Genomic DNA, 21595 nt, shown 5'->3' on the forward strand with positions numbered 1-21595 from the left:
CTCTCTGAGCCAATCTCTCCTACGTAGGGATGGCTGAGTAGGAGATGGAACCTTCTTTGGCTTTCTTCTTTCCACAGTCACCCTTATATGGCCTTGCTTCGGTCCACTAGCCCCTCGGAACATCCTTCCGTTGGTCGTTTGTTTGGCTTAATTGCGGTCCCTGCCCCTGGTGACGGTCCCAGTGAAGAGCCTCTTCTAAGTTTCTCTTTGGAGTCCGCAGAGTCTTAAAGCTTCTCCCCACACTGCGCAGTCCCGTGTGTCCCCACCTACCTTGCTGAGACTCGGGAGACCAGATGTCTGTGTTGTTCCTACAATAACCCAAGCAGGACTGTCTTAGGACCGGACGTTGTGGTCCTCGGCCAGGAAGGGCAGGAGCCTCAGGGAATGTATTCGTGGTTGTCCTGTAGGGCAGGGAGACCTGGGGCCTCTACCGCTAAAGCCCAGGGTTCATTCATTCATTCATTCATTCATTCATCTAGCAAATGCTTACTGCCATCTGCTGCCGAGCCAGGAGGTTCTGTCATGAACACAAGTCCCCACCCTTCTGGAACTTTCTGAAAGTAGGCAGAGGCCTCAATAAACAAACGTATAATGTGGCAGGTCGTGGTAAATGCTATGAAGGAAAAGAGAGGCCAGAGGGATCGGGGATGTGTGTGTAGGGGAGGTATTTTACGTAAAGCAATTAAGGGCAATGATTTACCACAGTGATCTGATCAGAGTCCTAAAGGAAACAGGGACGGGAGTTTTACAGTGCTAACGTGTGCTCTTGCCCATTTCTTTTCCTTCCCAAGTAAATCAGAAGATATGAAGATCGTTGAGGCCTGCACAAATATCACGAGCCCCTCCTGTGACCTGGCAGGTGTGTGGGAGCACATGCACGAGACCTACATCCCCAAAGTTGTAGGATTCCGAGGGAGCACGGAGCTGGTCACTTGCCTGGGCCACTTATTCCTGGCAACCGACAGTGAGTCCATCCCTGTTCCTCCTCCCCCCCCTCCTCATGAAGGTCACCGCCGTCCACTGACCAGGCAGGCGGGCAGAGGCGCTGGCGGGCGCGGAGCCAGGGTGGGCTCCCGGCCGTGCACTTCCTCGCCCTGTGGACGTGAACCCCTGGCTCTGCTCCTCTGAGCCTCCATCTTCTCACCTGGAAAGACGGTCCACGCTTGGCAGGTTCTGACTAAACCCTGGCGTGAGGCTCCGTAAGGAGGGGCCGGGGGTCTTGCCTGGTGCCACGGCCTGATAGGAAGTGGGGAGGGGGCCTCAGGCGGCCCGTGGCCAGGCTGCCACAACCCTGTGGGCTGGCGTTTTCCTTAATGCCACGACTCCATCCCCACACCAGAGCCCGCAGCCCTGGTTCCCGTGATCCCCCAGCTGTGCACACACCTTGGGGCGCCAAGCTCAGAGGCCGGACCGCGCAGGCGGGGAGCGCGTCCACTGGGCCTTCTCCCCCTGCGCCTGCAGCGGGCTGCCCCAGGCCTTGTGCTAACAGCCACGGCAATTGCTGGCCCTCACCCGGGCTCCTGTATTTTCCGTGTGTGTGTCTACGGTCGTATGACCTAAAATTTGCCGTTTTAACCATTTTTAAGTGTACAATTTAGCGGCGTTCACGGCTCTTACAATGTGACGCTACCATCATTGCCTTCCATTATTAAAACTTCCTCACTTCAGAGCAGAAACTGTACCGATTAAGCAAGAATTTCCTATCCCGCCCCTCCCTTCAGCCCCTGGGAACCCCTTAAGATTCTTCCCGTCTGTGAGTTTGCTCATTCTAGACGTGGCATCTAAGTGACTCATACAACATTGGCCCTGTCATGCCTGGCTTCTCTCACTGAGCAGAACGCCTTCAAGTGTCCTCTGTGGTGTAGCACGTGTCAGCACGGCCTTCCTTCTTGTGTTATGGCCGAGTGGCATTCCATTGTGTGTACGTCCATTCATCGGGAGATGGCCACTTGGGTTGTCGCCACCTTTTAACCACTGTGAATGAAGCTACTATGAGCAGTGGTGCCCAAGTACCAATAGCTCCACATCCTTGCCAGCAGTTCTTATTTTCCATTTTCTTGCCTTTTTTTTTTTTTCAAATAATAATTTTCCTGGCAGTGTGAAGTGGTGTCTAACAGAGGTTTTGATTTGCAGGCTGTCTTACTTTGAGTTTCCTAATTTAATTGCCAAGAGACAGCTAGCACTCCGGCTCCCTGTCACAGAGCGGGAGGGCCTGCACCCCACCTACACGCTCAGCAGAACGAGAGCCACAACCAGATTCCATACGATTTGGATGCTTGGGAGATTTGCTGGAATTTCCTTCAAAAAGGAAAGAAAGGCTCCATGTATAGATCATACCGTTAAAGAAAATAAAGTGATAATGAGATTGTGCTTTTCATGAAGCAAAATGAAAAATATTAAAGACACATGAATACCCAGGTTTCCAGGGAATTCAGGGAATGTGACTTGGTACCATGTTCCTGAAGGTATCTGGCTTATATATTAAAACCCTTAACATGCGCCTCCTCTATTCCAGAAACCCTCCCTTGTGATTTATCCTAAAGAAATAATTCAGGATGAATGCAAAGATTTAGCTTCAAGAACACTCATTGACACATTGATTATATTCAGAAAAATGAGAGACGGTGAATCATTGAAGTTATGGTACAGCCATGTCATGGAATGAAATTAGCTGTGAGAAATGAAGATATAGATCAATGTCAACAAACTTTCTCCGCAGGCCAGATTAAAAACAAACAAACATTTTAGACTTTGCAGGCCACATATGGCCTCTATTATGTATTCTTCATTTTTTACAATTCTTTAAAAAATTAAAACCAGTCTTAACTCAGTCTGTGCTAAAATCCAACCTGCAGGCTATAGTTTGCCAGCCCTTGATGCAGATAAATAGTTACTGGTATGTTTATGAAATACTGTTAAGTAAAATATATGTATCATGCAGAACTGCCTATGTAAGAATGGTTCCATTTTAGTTTATATGTATGTGTAAAAAGGTGATTAACCACATTCAGGGACAGTTTTACATCTGCATTTTGTAATGTTTCTGCACTGATTATGTATTATCACTATAATACGGGGACGAGGGGGAGTCATTTTTAATTTTGTGTTTAGAATACAGCCTGAAAATTGGGGAAGTTACTAACTTCCATCCCATTATCTGTCCTCAGTTCCTTGTGGCGATATTAAACCAATGACCTCATCTTTACGGTTCTTAGTTTTTCACCAGCACGTGCTACAACTTGGTTAAAAAAAGAAAGAGCTGTAAAGAAATAAAGTTGTATCATGGCAATGGGAGGCATTATCACTCTGCAATCAGTCATTGCCTGACGTTGGGGTTTGTCTCTGATTTTGGTTTCACAGTGACTTTTGAACCACCAGAGTTTGAGATTGTTGGTTATACAGACCACATGAATGTGATAGTGAAATTTCCATCCGTCGCTCTTGAGATACTAGATTATCTATCGCTTGTCATTGAAGAACAATCTGCAGACATTGTGAAGAAGGTAAGTAGTCTCTGGTGTCAAGATTGAAACATATTCACACACATATGCATGCATGCTCTCTCTCTTGCACATACACACACTCTCGCTTGGGGCTTTCTAAACTATTTTGTTCCACTGATCCGTCTGCACCTGTATTAGTGTCATATATACTTGTTTACTGCAGCTTTGCAATATATTTTAAGACTTAGGAGGGTGGGTACTAGCCTTTTTTAGAACTGTTCTGCCATTCTCATATTGATTCTCCCCACTCAGTGTTAGAATTCATTTGGATTATCTTTGGGATTCTGATTGGGATTGCATGAGATTTATAGATTGAAAATGTGCATCTTTTTACATTGGATTTCCCATATATTAAAAAGATTTTTTTGGGGAAGTGGACTTGGCCCAGTTGTTAGTGCGTCCGCCTACCACATGGGAGGTCCGCGGTTCAAACCCCGGGCCTCCTTGACCCGTGTGGAGCTGGCCCACGCGCAGTGCTGATGCGCGCAGGGAGTGCCCTGCCACGCAGGGATGTCCCCACGCTCAAGGAGTGCACCCCGTAAAGAGAGCCGCCCAGCGCGAAAGAAAGTACAGCCTGTCCAGGAATGGCGCCACCCACACGGAGAGCTGACACAACAAGATGACACAACAAAAAGAAACACAGATTCCCGTGTCGCTGACGACAACAGAAGCGGACAAAGAAGACGCAGCAAATAGACACAGAGAACAGACAACTGGGGTGGGGGAGGGGAAATAAAAAAATAAATCATTTTAAAAAAAAAAAGATTTTTCTCTCCAAAAAAAAAAAGATCAAAACAGCCCAGAATTGGCGGGGAATACTTTTGGCCTGCGTATCTTTTTTTTAGGAGGAACCAGGGATTGAACCCAGGACTTCATACCTGCAAAGCAGGCGTTCAACCACTGAGCTATACGCACTCCCTCCTCTTATCTTTTTAAAAAAGAAATTCATAGCTGCATGATTAAAACTAAAAGGTCTGACTTTAGGAAAGAAGCGTCCCCACTCCATTCATTGTAGAAATATGTTCACTTAGCCCAGCAGTGCAGGCCTCGTCAAACACGTAAGTGACGTGGACAGCATCAGGGGACACGCAGAGGAGAAGGAGGTTTGCAGTGGACAGGAGAGCAGCCAAGCATCTGCAGGCCAGGCTGAGGGTTTCTTCAAAAGGAGCCGTTTGGCTGAGCCACGCATCAAGTGCGTCCATCTCTGCCCCTCCAGCCCTCGTACAAAGCAATGGGGTGGTAACTTTCTGTCTCCTCTGTCCCCTTCTGGTTTCCTCGAAGGACCTAACTGAATGTTAGTGACCTCCGAGTAATCCTGCTGTCGGGCAGGCCTGGGTCTTCAATCTCTTGCCTCTCTCCTTGCCTTGGAATGCTGGTGTGAGCACAGATGGACCAGCCGCCCTCACCTGCTGTGGCAGCCGTTGCCCTGTGCCTGGCCCTTTGCCATCATAAACCCTCCAGGTGCGCCGGCCCTGAGGATATCCGGGGCAGAGGCCTTTCAGCCAGAGGGCACAGAAGTTCAAAGGCCACAGGCTGGAGAGGGCCTGGTGGGTCTGAAGAGCAGCAGGGAGGGGTGACTGGAGTGGACAGTGAGGAGGAACTGGAGGAAGTGCTGGGGACCCGATCAGGTAGGGCTTCTAGGAGTCAGCGTCCTCGGAGCACACAGGGAGCCCCACGAGGACGGCAGGTGGTAGAGTGACATATGTGACCCAGTACTAACAGGACATCCTTCTGGTGTGTTAAGAGACCACAGGGGCGGCGGACTTGGCCCAGTGGTTAGGGCGTCTGTCTACCACATGCGAGGTCCGCGGTTCAAACCCCGGGCCTCCTTGACCCGTGTGGAGCTGGCCCATGCGCAGTGCTGATGCGCGCAAGGAGTGCCCTGCCACACAGGGATGTCCCCCGCGTAGAGGAGCCCTACGCACAAGGAGTGCCCCAGTAAGGAGAGCCGCCCAGCGCGAAAGAAAGTGCAGCCTGCCCAGGAATGGCGCCGCACACACGGAGAGCTGACACAGCCAGATGACACAACAAAAACAAACACAGATTCCTGTGCCGCTGACAACAACAGAAGCGGACAAAGAAGTTTGGGTGGAGCGGTAGGACAAAGACCTGATTAGAATGGATTCAAGAGCAGAGAAAAGGAAAACGGGGGACAGGAAGGAAAGCTAATTCTAAGGGGGTTTTCTGTCGAGGGAAGGAGAGCCTTGCTGGAGGCAAAGGCAGGGTCAAGGGAAGGACTTTGAGATGGGAGACGTGAAGGCATGTTCACGAGGAGATGGCCTGCTGGGGCAGGGGCTCCGGGTCCATTCCCAGCCATGAGAGTGGGTGGGAGCTCGTGAGCACGCGGAGGAGGTGGCACTGGCTCGGAGCAGGGACGAAGCCGCCCTTGGCACAGGAGTCTGTGGACACGGGTGCATATTGGAGGGTGGCTGCAGCTTCTGTTTTCCCAGCAGGAGAGGAAGCAGGATCGCAGTCTCAGGACCACACGGGCACCACCAGGCCTGGACCTGCACACCCTGCCCCCTGGCCAGCCCTGCTGTTCCCCTGCGAGGCCAGGGAGCGCCCCCTGGGACTCTGCGGTCTGCCTGGTCCCTTTTCTTCTTCGCTACTTCTTTGCCATGCCTGGGTACTTTGTTGGATTTTTCAATCATCCCTCCTCCTTCGAAATGGAAACTTGCAGAAAAACATTGTAGAAGGCTATAAAGCCAACAGTATAAAACTGCTAGTAAAAATGTGTTTTGAAAACCTTAAAACATTATACAAAAATATAACTCATGACATAACCTTCGGATCATCTCTTTAATTCCGAAACAGGACAGAGCTACACGGGAAAGAAGAGGCAAGGGTATTAGGCAAGAAAACAAGAAACCAAGGCATCTGCCTCAGTACTGTCAGAGGCAAGCTGTGTGACCTCAGGGAAGTTACTTAACCTCTGAGCTACAGTTTCTTCACCTGTACAATGGGGAAGCTACGTGCCTTGCTGCTGTTTTGATTATCAGATGAGTTAATGTGTATGAAAGTACTTTCGGAAGTGTAAAGTAGCACATATCATTAATGAAATAAGATAATCTTACAAAAATGACAGCTGGAGTCCTTTACTCTTCTTTGGGATTCTTTCTCCTCATTCGTAAAATGAAGATACTAGATTCAATTCGGTGGTTTAAAAATATATGTGTGAGTGTGTGCATGTACGTGTACCTGTAGTTTTGTGATAAATTGCATGCCCCAAATGACTTAGAAATACTCTTTCTCGCCAAGCCTATATTTCTGTCCCTTTTTAAAATCCCTAGAGAGACTGTTAGGGCCTGCCTCTCAATGGAATTCTCACTAAACATGTGTTTTATTTTTGCTTATTATTGTTTTACAGCATAACCCCAAAATAAATAGGAACATCACTGGAAATTTCAAGTATGTCGTGGACAAGTTACTTCCAAACACAAACTACTGTGTGTCTGTTTATTTTGAGCCTAAGCACCTGGGAACAATACAAAAATCCCCATTAAAATGTACTCTCCTTAAACCTGGCCAGGAATCAGGTAGGTTAAGTTTTTGAAACTTCTTGTTTTGCTCTTACCTCGAGGGAAAACTTATTTAAAGAAAAGAACCTGAACGCCATGCACGCTAAAGGCACTTCTGCCAGTGAGGGCACATCGAAGGGCATTTCCTGTTGGTCAGGCCCTACGCCACGGTCACTTAAGAATATATTGTCCTTGCCTGAGAGCGATGAGGTCAGAACGCCTCCTGAAATGCAGACACTTTGATTTCAGGGAGTCAGGATCAAATGCCTGTTGTGTGCCCTGGATCTGGCCATCATCTTTCAAGCCAAATGCTTGGAGCCGCGGGGGCTCTGAAAGCAGACGCCTGCTGAGGCCCTGGCAGCGGGAGGCTGGGGCGTGGTGCAGATGGTGGGAGGGGGCTGGGGCTCGGGGCCAAAGGGAAACTGGCCCTGGTGGAGGAGTCAGCGGAGGAAGGCTGAAAAGAAAGCCCTTCTGTTTCCAAGGCAGCAACGCAGCCGATGGCCTCACCTCCAGGCCTTCCACCACGTGGAGAAATCTGCAAGCTTTAGAACCAGCAAGCTTTAGAACATTCACTGCGGATTAGCCCCTCGGTGTCTTAGTTTGCCAGGCTGCCATGGCACGTACCGCACGCCGGTCGACTTGGCAACAGGAATTACATCTCACGGTTTCAGAGGCTAGACGTTCAAGGTCAAGGTGCCGGCAGGGCCACGCTGTCTTCCCAAACACTAGCTGGGCAGTCTGGTGAACCCTATTGCAGAGGATGAGTGTGGTTAATAGTACAAATATAAGAATGTTCTTCCGTGAATCAGAGCAAAAGGAAGTTAATCTCGCAAGAGACTTAACAATACAGTGCTGTCTGAGCTAAGATGCCCCGAAAGCAAACTGCGGACTGCAGTGAGTAGTAAGATACTAATATCTCTTCATCAGTTGTTCAAAAAGGGAAATTATCCAAAGTGACAGAAACCAGACACAAAGTACTGCATATTGCTTGACTCATTTATAAAATCGTAATAAGTAAATTTATATAGAGTAGAAGGCAAGGGATGGATAGAGGGCTTGAGAGGTGACTGACGGGTAAGGGGTAGGGAGCTTTACATTTTGGAGTAATGAAAATGCTCTAATATTGTGATGACTGCACAACGCTGATTATACAAACACCCACTGAAGGTACACTTTGGGTGGACTGTATGGTATAGGAATATATCTCAATAAAATTTCTAAAAAAGAAAAAAAAGCCTGGTATTCTGCTGCTGGCTTGCTGCATCCCCTGGGGCTCCTCAGCCTGCACCGCCACCTCCCTCCCCTGGCACTTCCTCTCTCCTGGTATCTCTCCTGGTTTCCGCTGCCACTGGCTTCCGACCGCCGCTCCTCTCGGTGACCTGCTCTTTCTAAGGCCTCCGGTAATCTGGGTTACAACCCAGCCTGATTCATTTGGCGATACCGTAACTAATCCGACATCTTCCAAAGGTCCTATTTACAAGTAAATTCACACCCCCAGGAACATGGAGTAAGACACGTTTTTCTGTTGGGGTACCTGATTCGGTCTCCCGTGCTCAGGAAGTAAGTAGGTCTCCAGCTATTTCGCCAAAAGTGAACATCTATGAAAACCTCCCCCAAAGAAGCTCTTTTGAATTTCCCCACCCCCATGGAAATTTTTATACCTGATCTTAGCCAACAGGCCAAGAAGCGAAATTTCTTTCATGTTCTCTTTCAGCAGTATAAAAAGAAAGGCAGAATGTATAAAGACATGACTGGTAAGCAGGGTGGCTCATTTGCAGATTAAGTGAGAAACACTGAGCAATGCTTTAGCCCATCGTGGTGCCCAGTGTTGTGTGATTTTATTCCCCGCTGCTCCTCAAAGGCAGATGACGAACTGACTGATTTTAAAGGAAAAAGTATCTCCTGACTTCCAGCCTAATTGACTGAAGCTGCATATAGACTCCTTATGCCTATAGCTCTTGCCCACGTGTAAACTCCAAGCAAACACAAACAAATCTGCAAAACCAATACAGTATCCAATGAGTAATATGACGTGCCAAGCAATGGTTTGCTCAGACTCTTGCAGGATGCAGCTGACTCCCTGACTCCAGGGTTCTTTGGAAGGTGACATGCTCTGTGAAGACTCTGTCCCCCCTCCTCTGTTTCAGTCTCACTTACTGAGCAACATGCTCTCACAGCACTTCAGCTTTCCTTGGTGTAAGCACATCATTTTGCATTTTAGGTCAGCCTCCATTATTTTCTCTTTCCCCGAGACACTACCCATCTACTTGACACCCAGATTGCAGCTGCTTCCAGATGGAGTGGAGGCCACATGACATAGGCTCTTGGGATGCACTGTAAGAGATGGGACCCCTCGGAGGATTTTGAGCGGGGAGCCTCCTCGTGCTGCAGGGTGGGAGCCAGGCGACCACCAGGCTGCCACCTCAAAAACCCAGGTGGGAGATGGTGGTGCAGACGAGGGGCTCCGGGAGAACTAATGTTAATCACCATACGTTTCTTTTTACCAAGTTCTTTTTATTTCCCACTAAAGATAATAGTAACAAGATATCACACACACACATTCAGCCCTCTGCCTGTGAGGTTTCCAGTGTTGTGTTTTAAACATCTGAACAGTGACTCTGGAGAAAGAAAAGTTTGTCCGAAGTCAGATTCTGCAGGGACGATCTCGTATTGCCAGGCTGGGTGGGTCTTTTCTACACAAGATGATTAACGGTGATAATATCCAATTGCAGCGTCTCCTTTCTCGGTTGCATTACAAGACGACTTCTGTTTTCAAATTGGAATATTTAAAAAGAGTAGGCATGCCAAGTTGCTCATGACGTCAAGAGAGACATTTTTATATATTTTAGATTTTCATCAAACTCCAAGCTAGCCAAATTTAAAAATTCTCTTGAAGAACTCTCAGGCGCATGAGACTAGCCCAAGCTAAGGAACGTAGTGACAGCCTATTAACTGCAGTTTTCGGCCTTGGATTGTAGGATGGTAAATAGAGTATCCCTGGTCCTCTCCACTTATTCTTCAGGAAGTTGGGTACATGGGTCAGAATTGCAGTCTTACGCTGTTGCTTCTCCAGAGAAACCAATTTGGTTTACAGCATCCCTTTCAGGAGGGTAAATTTTATGTGTATAAGAATTTTGTGTCATCAGGGTGTGTCGTCATGGCTCAATCTGATTTCTTTACGCTGACCGTCCTTCCTCCACTCTCGATGGGCATGAGTTGGGCTCCTGAGTCCTGAGCCGGTCTAATGGTACAGGGGTCTTCACTGACCTTCTGTCTCTTCATTCCTTAGCCCTTTAAAGACTTTTAAAATGCATAATCCATTCTTACTGTGGTTTCAGGAGTAGTATCAATAAAAGATCTTTTGGAGAATTTAAGAGAGCTTGGTTTTAGTTACGTAACCACCAATTTCTTCTCAGTCCAGTCGGACTGGTGGACAGAAGCTATTTTCAATCAAAAGCTTGAACTTCTCCATAAGAAGGAATTTTGACTAAGAAACTAAGGGGAGCTTGTAATAGGATAAGACAATCTATGCAGAGTCCAGATTTCTGGGCTGGCAGAAGTCCAGCGGCAGAAATACCCAGTTGCTTTTTTCCGGAAAGTAGACTTCCCTTTTCTACTTTTTCCTGCCTGCCCTGCAAACGAACCTGTGGTTTTGAGCATTTGATGAGGGATTGAGTTCTTCATTTGATTTAATGTAGATTCATTTAAATCTAAATTGCCCCGCGAGACTAGTTAATAATACTACCGAGGGAAGCGGACTTGGCCCAGTTGTTAGTGCGTCCGTCTACCACATGGGAGGTCCGTGGTTCAAACCCTGGGCCTCCTTGACCCGTGTGGAGCTGGCCCATGCTCAGTGCTGATGCGCGCAAGGAGTGCCATGCCACGCAGGGGTGTCCCCCGCGTAGGGGAGCCCCACGCGCATGGAGTGCGCCCCGTAAGGAGCCGCCCAGCGCGAAAGAGTGCAGCCTGCCTAGGAATGGCACTGCACACACAGAGAACTGACACAACAAGATGACGCAACAAAAAGAGATACAGATTCCTGTGCCACTGACAACAACAGAAGCGAACAAAGAAGAACACAGCAAATAGACACAGAGAACAGACAAATGGGGGGGGAAAGGGAGAGAACTAAGTAAAAATCTTAAAAAAAAAAATACTACTGTAGTATTGGGCAATGCAGTTATAAAACATAAGTCAAAAAAAATTTTCCTTCTAGAAACAATATCATTTTTCATTTCATATATACATTTGGACTCCTTGTCATTCTTTTGTTTTTAATGATAAAACTGGTTTTTCAAACTTCCACTTCATTGTTGGCACCTTCCACCACCAACCTGGTATGCATTTATTCTGTCAGTGATGGTTTATTGGATTTATTTTGAAATAACGTCATTTACTTTTACACCAACAGAGTCATCTGAATCCTACAAAATAGGAATAATTGCTTTGTTTTTAATAGCAACTGCCATCATAAGCAGCACGATAATACTGAAACGGACTGGTTACATATGCTTAAGAAAGGATTTCCCAAAAGTTTGGGTATGTAGTGCTTGTTTTGTTGTTGTTTTTCTGTTTTCTTTATATTTTATTTTTAACTTGAGAATTTTTATTAAATACTGAAATATTTTCACAGAAGAATTCTCTAAAAACACCAAGGGGATATAATACTCTGGGTTCTTTTTCATCCCTACATGTATATATTTTGCAGTTAGAATTGTGTGCACACATTTTGTTTTCTTTTCATACTTTGTCCACATATTATTTTTATTGATCATATAGTATTCTGTTATCATTAATGTATCATTTTTTCCCTTAGCCATTTTTCAGCAGTAGAATATTGTAATTGTTTTTCTTTTTCTTTCTTAGCTTTGTTTGGCATTTTAATGCAGATTACCTTATTTTGGATTCTTTCAAGGAAACATATGCAGAAAGCAGATTTATCTTATAAAAAAAAATTTCAAAGGAGCTGATTTATGATGCCAGTGACAACATATAGGTGTCCTCATTTCTTCAAAGTCCTGCTGACTTTGGGATTAATTGTTGTTACTACTTTGTTCATTTATCATGTGTATAATGGCCTCCCTTCCCTGACACCTCCTAAGAATGTCTTGGCATTCAGAATTGGGCAACCCCAGTCTAAATGGATAGATTTCCATAACATGCAGGAAGCAGAGAGGTGGGAAGAGGTAGACAGGAGTGGTGCAGGCAGTGTGCCTGCTTTCAAATCTAGACTCTGCCCCTTATTTGTTAATTCATCTATCTCGGGCAAGTTCCCTAACCTGTCTGTACCTCATTTTCTCATCTATAAAGTAGGGATAGGAATAGTAAGCCTACTTTCTAGAGTGTTGTGGGGATAAAATGAATTTTCATCTGTGTAAAGCACTAAGAACAGTGCCTGGTAAACAGCAACACTTTATAACCGTAACTAATATTAATATTCTTGTTGTGGTTGTTGTCATCGTCACCACCAACCTCATCATCATACAGTGACATCTCGTTAAGTGTTAGTATGTAAAAAATAATGAGCAAAAACTCAGAATTGAAACTATTTCTTTTTTTTTTTTTTAAGGATTTTTCCAACAAGTCAGTCTGGATATTTCCCGAGATGCTGCTGCCAGAAGCAGTGGATTCCGTGGAAGTCATTGGCATCAAGAGAAAGAAGAAAGTGTGGAATTACAGTTATGATGATGAAAGTGACAGCGATAATGAAGAAACCCCTAGAACAAGCGTCGTTGGCTACACCATGCACGGACTGACAGGCAGGCCTCTGGGTCCAGCCTCTGCCTCCTCATCTCTTCTGAAGTCCCAGTTCTCAGACCCAGACACTGGGGAACCTGACCTGCCTGAGGCCGAGCCCCTGATGGCGGTGCCAGGGCCGGGGCCCGGCGAGGCGGGGGGCACAAGCGGGCCCTACCAGAGGCGAGAGAGTCCGCTCCAGGACCCCTTTTCTGAGGAGGACAGCAACTCCACTGAGGGATCTGGGGACAGAGTCACCTTCAATGTGGATTTAAACTCTGTGTTTATGAGAGTCATTGACGACGAGGACTCAGAAGTCCCGCCAACGTTACCGTCTCTTCCAGAAGAGACCGTCCACCTGGAGGACCCTGACGAAATGGAATCCAGCCTGATGCCCAGCGAGGAAGGGACGCAGCCGCCCTTCCCCGTCCCCTCCGTGGAGTGCCAGTGGTCGGAAGAGCCTTCCGATAAAAGCAGCTCTTCCGAGTCGGATGTCGATGTGGGCGATGGCTACATAATGAGATGAGGCCAGACATAGTTTGTGAACTGGGACTTGAAAGTACCTACAGTACCTCTCTCCTTGTCCCCTTCCATGCTCATGTGTGGCCTGAAAGGGTTCTCTGGCGGTCGGAGTAGAAAACTGTAGAGGCTGCCCCAGCTCTTTCTGGTCAATTCATCTATACAAATTCCCAGCATGGAGGAGGGAGGTGGCTGGAAACATAGTACCATCCGGGAGATTGTTTACATGTTCGAAGTGATAATACCTTGAAGGGAAATTTCCCAGCTGATTCCTCGTGCCCTAATACACTGACACTGCATTTTCCCAGAGAAAGAAGCACCCATCCCTGAGGTTGTCCCGGGCAGTCCAGGGACTTGTCCTGTTCCTGGGAAGTAGTTAAATTGGGCTAGGGTGGGAGAGGGGAGAAAAAAGGAAAAAACTCGGGGTTCGCAGCAGGAGCAGTCAGCAGTGTTTTGCAGATGGAGCCCCTGAGCTGTCTGTTCCAGCAGGGTCCAGGAAAACAGCAAAGCAGGCCAAAAAAAAAAAAAAAGAGGGGAGGGCAGCTGGAGCGCAGAGGCAGGCCCGAGGAAGCAGGCGTGTGGCGCGGAACTGGACGTAGTCCAGGATGTTTCAGTGAGTGAACCTTGGGTACCCTCAGTATCATTTGCTCTCTCCTCCACTCAGAGCTCAACTCAGACCTCCCCTTCCAGCCCTCCTCAAGTCAAGTGGGGAAGGCAGACACACAACGCACAAGTAACTGCAGGACCAGGCAGGTGACTCACAGAGGAAGTGTTTAGATGGGGAAGAGGAACGGAGAGGAATAGACTCAGTGCCATATGTTAACATTATAAAATGAGAGCAAATACACAGGGGTTGAAGGTCTTTATAAGACATATGACATGTAAGTCCTAGAGATCCTGTCTGACTATTTGGGAAGTGCTGTGTGTGCACTGATTCCAAATGACCTGCGTGTAATTACAGTTCCTGTGAATCAGGGGGGGGGAAGTGGGGAACTGGACAGCGGCATGTGAAGTTCTAGAATGCCATGTAGCAAAGAGTACAAGGACCAGGATTCGGAGGTCTGACTTAAGACGCCAATTTGCTGTGTGACCCTGGGCACTTTGCTTGGCCTTTCTGAGCTTCAGTTTCATTTGTGAAATGAGAAGACTGGGCTGGGTCCAGGAATAAAAACCCAGGGGTAGGAGCTACAAAGCAGAGGAGCTGCCCCGGTGAATAAAGATACAGGACCCTCCCATCTGTCTCCGCTTTCCCCAAGAGCACCCCTCTCAGCCCCTTCTGGTCCCATTCAAAAGGGGGGAAAAAAAGTTCTGCATCCTAATTCAAGGGCTTTCAATTGACTGTCTTTATAATTGCTCTAAAGTAACTCAAGCGAGAGCTATTGGGGGGGGCTTATTTAATAATTGAAATTCCATAGGGAAAGGACCTTAACATATAGGTAGTCTACTTTTCTGTTGACGAGTGTGTCATTTTGAACAATTTCTAAATTTGGGGGATAACCTCTTTATGACTGCTTCTATGTATGTCTGTGGGTGTCTTTTTATATATATACATACAGAATTTTTTAAACTGTTGGAAGTTGGTAAAGTATTTAAAAAGTACTTTGTAATACACATTTGGTGACGTTCTTCTTGGGCCGCTCCCCGTCAGCAGTACACGGGGCAGATCTGCCTTCCCGGGACCTCCCTGGCGCCTAGCTCCCCACCCCGGGCTCTGCCCTCCCCCTCGGCCTGCGGGGGCGGAGGGGACAGTGCGCCCTCCTCTTTGCACGTTCAGAGGGAAAGTTGCAGTGAGTCTGGCAGGGTCACCCAGCGACGTCACAGCATATTACCCTATTCTGGGTTTTCCAGCTTCACTACCCAAGTTCAAAAAAAGAGAAAAACCACTCAGCAGCCTGGTTGAGAAAGAAGTTACTGCCAAACCAACGACTAGGTCTTCCATTTCTGCCTTCTCCAGCTGGGTTGGTTTAACGGAGTATTTTCAAGTCACTACATGGGAGCAGGGCATGCTGGAAGCCCTGTAAAGGTTCCATGGAGAAAACTTGAGCAATATTGAACGAGAGTTTTAAAAAATAAATTTTTAAAAATCCAACCACCCCTCGTAATTCCACCATTCAGATCTAAGCCCCGGGTTGGCGTTTTAGTACAGCTTATTTACACGTGGGCTCCTTTTAAAGCCTGCATTTAATATTTGGGGGGGGGGGGGGCCGAAACCAGGATTCCGCGCTCGCGGTTGTGCAATCTGGTTGCCTGCCGGGGCTTTCCACTTACGCGGCGGGAAGAGCGAGGGTTTTCCCCGGAGGGTCCCCGCCAGCCCCGACCCACGCAGGCGGACGACGGGAAGCCCCGGAGGGGGGGGGCGGAGCCCCAGGTCCACGGGGGGCGGGGCCCGGGCGCGTGGGGGAGGGTGTGCGGGGGTGGGGCTCGGGCGTGCGGGGAGCGGGGGAGCCCGGGCGCGCGGGGGAAGTGCCCGGGCCCGCGGAGGGAGGAGCGTGCGGGGGAAGGAGCCCGGGCCCGCAGGGGAAGGGGCCCGGGATCGGCGGGGTCGGAGCCTGGGCGCGCGGTGCGGAGGAACTCCGGCGTGAGGGGGAAGGGCGCGTGGGGGTGGGGCTTGGGCGCGGGGGAGGGGCCGGGGGCGGGGCCGGGCCCGCGGGGGGAGGAGCCCGGGCCGGCAGGGGCGGAGCCCGGGCCCGCGGGGGGAGGAGCCCAGCGCGCCCCGCCCCGCGGCCGCTTCCGGGACCTCGCGGGCCGGCGCGGGGGCGGATGGCCCGGGGCTGCCGCGGCGGCCCTGCGCGCTCCGGGGAGCGCGGCGCGGCCATGGCGCGGAGCCTCGGCGGCTGGCTGCTGGGCGGCTGCCTGCTCGTGGCAGGTGAGGCGCCGGCGGGCAGGGGGCGCGGGCGGGGAGGCGCTGGGGAGTCGGGGAACCCGGCCCAAGGCGCGCGCTCCAGGGTGGCGGGGAGCGGCCGGGTGGGCGCCCCCTGATGGGACCCCAGAGTCGCGTCGATGTGCCGGGTCGGGCCCCCAGGGCCTCGGGGCAGGGGAAGCCGCACGGCCCGTCGGAAGCCTCCGCCCAGCCCGGGATCGCAGCCTGGACCGTCACCCGCCCCGGGGTGGGCTCCTGGCGTCCTTCCATCCTCTCCTCCCGCGGCCCCCCGCGTGTGGGGGCCGCGAGTGGGTGCTCGCGACGTTCTCTTCCAAAGCCTCCCACCGCGGCTGTCTTCAGGCGCTCCTGGAAGAAAGCCGGTGGAACGCTTTCTGACCTCCCCCCGGCAGCCCAGCAGCCCGGGTTCAAACGTTTGGCTGCCCCCCACCCCCTTCCTTTCTGGTCGTCTTCCCTCAGTTTCCAGGACCGCACCCTCTCCCGGGTGTCCTCTGGGAGCCGCCCCATTTGCCGCATCCCTGAACAGCCCTCCTCTGCCGGGCACACTGCCCCTTTGGGGGATTTCAGCAGAAATCCTTAATTCTTAATACCAGCTGGAGGCCGGTAACTCCCAACTTGATATCTCTGTGGGCAGTAGCTGAGTGATGGCAGGTGGATGGTGGTTTAGTATACCCTTCGCTCTATTTTTGCGCAGGTTTTAATTTTTTTATAATTAAAAAAGAAGTTGTGTTTTTAAATTTCTCTTTTCTCACCCACTTTTGTGCTCTGGGCTCACTCACCCAGCTGTGTCCCCGACAGCCCTACTTGAATCCCTCCAGCATCTCAAATGTAAAATGCTTAGGATGGGACCAGGTGCTCAAGTAGAACTGGATATTAACCTTCACCTCTCCACATCACATTTATCAACAAGTCTAGCTTTTATGCTTCTAAAAATAGATCTAAAATCCTGGCCTCCACTCTGCCACCTCAGGCTTTTCCACCACCCAAGTCTCCCCCATGTGTGTCCACCCTTCACTCTGGCTCCCTGGTAATTTCTTCCTCTGGTTCTTCAGATAAATTGTGTCTCTCCCCCTCACCCAGCTGACCTTTTAAGACAGATGTTGGGTGTGATGATTTCCTGGGGCAACCTTTTTGAGGAAAAAGTTGCCAATTATTTTTCTTTTATGGTTTGCAGCCTTAGGAATGGTGCCGCCTCCTGAAAATGTCAGGATGAACTCAGTTAATTTCAAGAACATTCTACAGTGGGAGTCACCTGCTTTTCCCAAAGAGAATCTGACTTACACAGCTCAGTATCAAAGGTGAGTCTGGCAGTGCTCTTGGCAGGAGGGCACGGGAAGACAGTGGCCCCATCACTGGGCTGGACCACAGCAGTCCTTCCTCTTGGTTTTTTTTTTTTTCTTCTGCATGGGACGTTCTTATGGTCATCTTTTCCTTTTTATTTTTTCTTGCAGTGGTGATTCATGGTTTGACTCTTTATCACAGGGCTACTGGTATTTGTAAGCATTCTATCATGTATGTAGGTGCATTTAGCTACAGTGGTAACATGGCACTCTTTAGAATATAACTCATGGGCCACAATTTATGTTTTTTACGAGAAAAAAGCTTAGAAGTAATAGAGTTGTTAGAAGTCGACAGTTTGCAACTGGAAGCTTTCCAAGAAAACAGATATGCAAAGCAGTCAGTAGGCCCTGGCTGTCTCACCACCTACCCACCTCCTATAAATTATAGCAGCATGCTCCAGTGCCGCAGAGCTGCAGAGGATTTGCATAGTAGGTGCTCAGTGACTCTGTGGCTGCACATGATACGGCGTGTGGGTCGTTGGCATTCTATAGGGCCCTAGAGGCAGCCACACACATCAGATGCTGTTCGCTTCACAGGAGCGACTTCTCTGAAGTCAGTGGTAATGCCAGGTATTGAAATTGAAAGTCAGACAGCTGCTGCTGTTACGTACCCCGCTCTCTGAAACCCTCAGAGGCTCATGAAGGAAGAGTGAGTATCACTGGCCACAGTCATCTCCATGGTGGGGTGGGGTCCCCCCACCTGTCCTTCTGTCCTGTTTACCTGGACCTTGTACAGGGAGTCTGTGCCAGCTTCCTGAGCAGCCTGCCACCTCCACTACAGGCTGGACTGCAGGTGACACACCTTTACAGCAGGCAGCCAAAGACTGATGAGCCAGCAGTGTTCCCCGTGACTCAGAGGCATACAGAGACAGGCACTCCTTCGTTAGGCAGGAGGGAAGGTGGGTTCCTGATCCCATCCATCCCATACTCCCACTCTCGCAGCTTCCATCCCCCAGGACATCTCCAAGGCCTGCTTGAGTCAGGAAAGAAACAGAAAGATGACTAAAGTAGCGTTTTGTCCACAGGTTTGGCGCTTTTTTTTTTTAACTTTTTAGTTCCAAGTAATTCCAAGATAACAGAAAATTCAAAATTTCAAATATGGAGCTTCCAAAGAGCCGACCTCCAGAGTCACTGACTTTTCACATTTGCCTCAACTGCTTTACATTCATTCTCTGTCTCTCTCATATATCATGCCCTTTGCCCGTTAGTAATTCAGTGTGTATTTCATAAGGACAGGGGTAATATTTCATATCACACATTACAGTTACCGAATTCTGGAACTTTAACTTTGAGACAATACTGTTAGTGAATCTGTAGTCCTCTTCTAGTTTTGTCAGTTGTCCCAGGGATCCAGGCCAGGATCGCCTATTGCATGTAGTTGTCATGTCTCTTTCAGCTGCTTTAATCTGAAACAGGTATTTGTTTCTTGTTTTTTGTGGGGTTTTTTGGTCTTTCTCGAACTGAATATCTTTGGAAAATACAACCCAGTTAACCTTAGAATATTTCTCAATTTGGGGTTTCTCTGATGTTTTCTCAAGATGAGATAAGAGCTAGTCAATGCATTTTTCTGTTTCATACTATACCAGTAGCATCAGGCCATCTCAGGGTGTCACATTTGGAGGCACCTGATGTTTATTTTTCCCATAATGATGATAATGTCAATCGCTTGTTTAAGAGGTGGTTCAGTTTCTTCACTGCATATTATTTTTTCCTTGGGCAATTAATAAATTAGTTGTGGGGAGATGATGGGGATATTTCCTGTTCTTTATAAAACTTCCTCACCCTAGATTAAGCAGCCATTGATGATTTTTACCTAAATCAATTTTTACTGTTTTTACTATAAGGATTTTTCTGTCATTCCTTCCAAACATTCTGCTGGAAGGAAGCACGTTCTTCCTCCCCGTTTTTTATTTATTTAGCTATTCATTGACAGTAAGGACTCATGGGTTCCTTTCTATTCAATGGATTATAATCCATTCTCATCCTTATTTATCTTGCCATTCAAATTGTCCCACATTTGGCCAGTGGGAACGTCTTCAAGCTGACCCAGTCATAGCATTTTTTTAAGCACATCCTTACTAGGTGGCACACGCTATTCCAGCATCCTGTCCCTTCTCTGCCCCAGCGCTGGAATGAGCCATTTCTCCAAGGAAGCCAGTTCCTTTTTTGCGGAAGTCGTATTTAGAAACCAAGATCAGGAAGATAGGTGTGCTCACTGCTACTGGGGAGTCACTTTTTCTATGCCCCCCAGGATTCTTCCTTGCCTTCCCTATTCCAGATTGTATTCCCACAGAGACGAGCCAGGCTCCCAACAACATCTGGAAAGCTACTCGTTTCCTCGATTTTACAGTATATCCAAAACAGTTTCGGAATTACTATACCCAGAATTTTAGAATTCCTGTTCCTTTACTTCTCTGAAAAACAAACTTACTAAGAGGGTTCAAAATTTGTCTGCAATTTTTTTTTTCTTTGGATGGAGGGTTTAGAGTCAATGTTCTGTGATATTTGGGATTACTTCTTTTATTTTCCATTCATGGTACTTAACTCTGTGCGTTGAAATAGCTGGGTTCATTTGTTTCTGTTTACATTTTGATGTTTTTCTCCCCATCCTCATCGATTTAATTTTATTTATTTTTTTATTATGTAGAACATTAATATGATTCCAAAGTCCAAACTGTATGGAGAGGTTTACTCAGGGATGTGTCACTCTATCCTCTGTCCCCTTTACCCCATTCCCTCCATCCCAACACCCTGTAAGTAACTAACTTCACTAGTTTTTTGTTGTTGTTGTTTTTTCTCTCCCCTTCGCCCCCCCCCAGCTGTCTGTTCTCTGTGTCCATTTGCTGCGTGTTCTTCTTTGTCCGCTTCTGTTGTTGTCAGCAGCATGGGAATCTGTGTCTCTTTTTGTTGCGTCATCTTGTTGTGTCAGCTCTCCGTGTGTGCGGCGCCATTCCTGGGCAGGCTGAACTTCTTTCACACTCGGCGGCTCTCCTTACGGGGCGCACTCCTTGTGCGTGGGGCTCCCCTACATGGGGACACCCCTGCATCGCAGGGCACTCCTTGCGCACATCAGCACTGCACGTGGGCCAGTTCCCCATGGGTCAAGGAGGCCCGGGGTTTGAACCGCAGACCTCCCGTGTCGTAGACAGACGCCCTAACCACTGGGCCAAGTCTGCTTCCCACTTCACTAGTTTTTAGTGTGTACTTTCTGTGTCCTGTGCATGGGTGTTTGCAAAACTAAGCAGGTCTATATCTATGTTTTCTTATTTCCCCTTTCTTACCCAAAAGGTGGTGTAATATACTTTTATGGTTTTTGCTTTTTTGCACTTAGCAATATATCCTGGAAATCAGCCCACATCACTTTTAGAGAACATCCTCATTCTTTTTTACAGCTGTACAGTGGTCCACTGGGCACATATGTCATAGTATATTCAACCAGTACCCTGTGTTTGCTTGTCCAGAGGTTTTCACAAGGAGAGTAGGGCTCTGGTTCAGCCCCTCCACCACTTGGTAAGGATACTAGAGGATCTGAGAAGGGTCATTCTACATCTCGTTTTTGTCCTGAGGTCCATTTTCTAGTGCCACTTGATTTTATTTTAATCTCTGTGTTTCCTCCACTCAAATCTTGATAGCTCTAGAGACCTGACTGTGGAAAACAAACCTCTAGCTCTCTTTCTGTCTGCTCTGTTCGTTTTCTGTTGTTCTGTGCCTTGCTTCTTTGTTGTTACAATGGAGGGGCTTGCTTTTGGTTGTTCATCTTTGAGATGAGAGTTCATGTAGACTTTATGAAGCCCTAAATTACCTGGCCCCAGGTGGTTTCCTCGGCATGGAAGTATAGACCCAGCGTGGCAGTGCTGGAGAAGACACAGTGTGTGCTGGGCAGGTGCTTGGAGAAGAAATTTGGGCCCTGAATATCCAGTTATTCTCTTGTGGCTCCATAAAATATTTGTTTAGAATATATAATGAGCAGTGGCATAGCACAAAGTATGGGTGTGTTGGCATGGCCAGAGGCAGAGAGCACTTGAGAGGATGTATTGGTGATTTTAATATGGAATCTTCTAAAAAAGAAAGAAAGTGTATTGTCAGTGTCATGGGAGGAAA

General features: G+C 48.2%; 1 protein-coding gene across 2 annotated transcripts in view; it reads left to right on the top strand.

Moving 5' to 3' along the window:
• IFNAR2 (interferon alpha and beta receptor subunit 2) overlaps positions 1–21595 on the top strand; it is a 52989-nt gene that overhangs the window by 4679 nt on the left and 26715 nt on the right. The window contains exons 5-9 of one of the 2 annotated variants that reach the window (XM_058296176.2): positions 792–964; positions 3361–3503; positions 6871–7039; positions 11433–11560; positions 12591–13412. In XM_058296176.2, coding sequence (XP_058152159.1) covers positions 792–964; positions 3361–3503; positions 6871–7039; positions 11433–11560; positions 12591–13283 — 1306 coding nt within the window. In that variant the 3' untranslated portion in view covers positions 13284–13412. Of the gene's footprint in view, positions 1–791; positions 965–3360; positions 3504–6870; positions 7040–11432; positions 11561–12590; positions 13413–17328; positions 17453–21595 lie in introns of those variants that run through there. The other variant, XM_058296177.2, reaches the window with a different exon arrangement.

Source organism: Dasypus novemcinctus, chromosome 4, assembly GCF_030445035.2.
Source record: "Dasypus novemcinctus isolate mDasNov1 chromosome 4, mDasNov1.1.hap2, whole genome shotgun sequence".
Taxonomy (NCBI): Eukaryota; Metazoa; Chordata; class Mammalia; order Cingulata; family Dasypodidae; genus Dasypus; species Dasypus novemcinctus.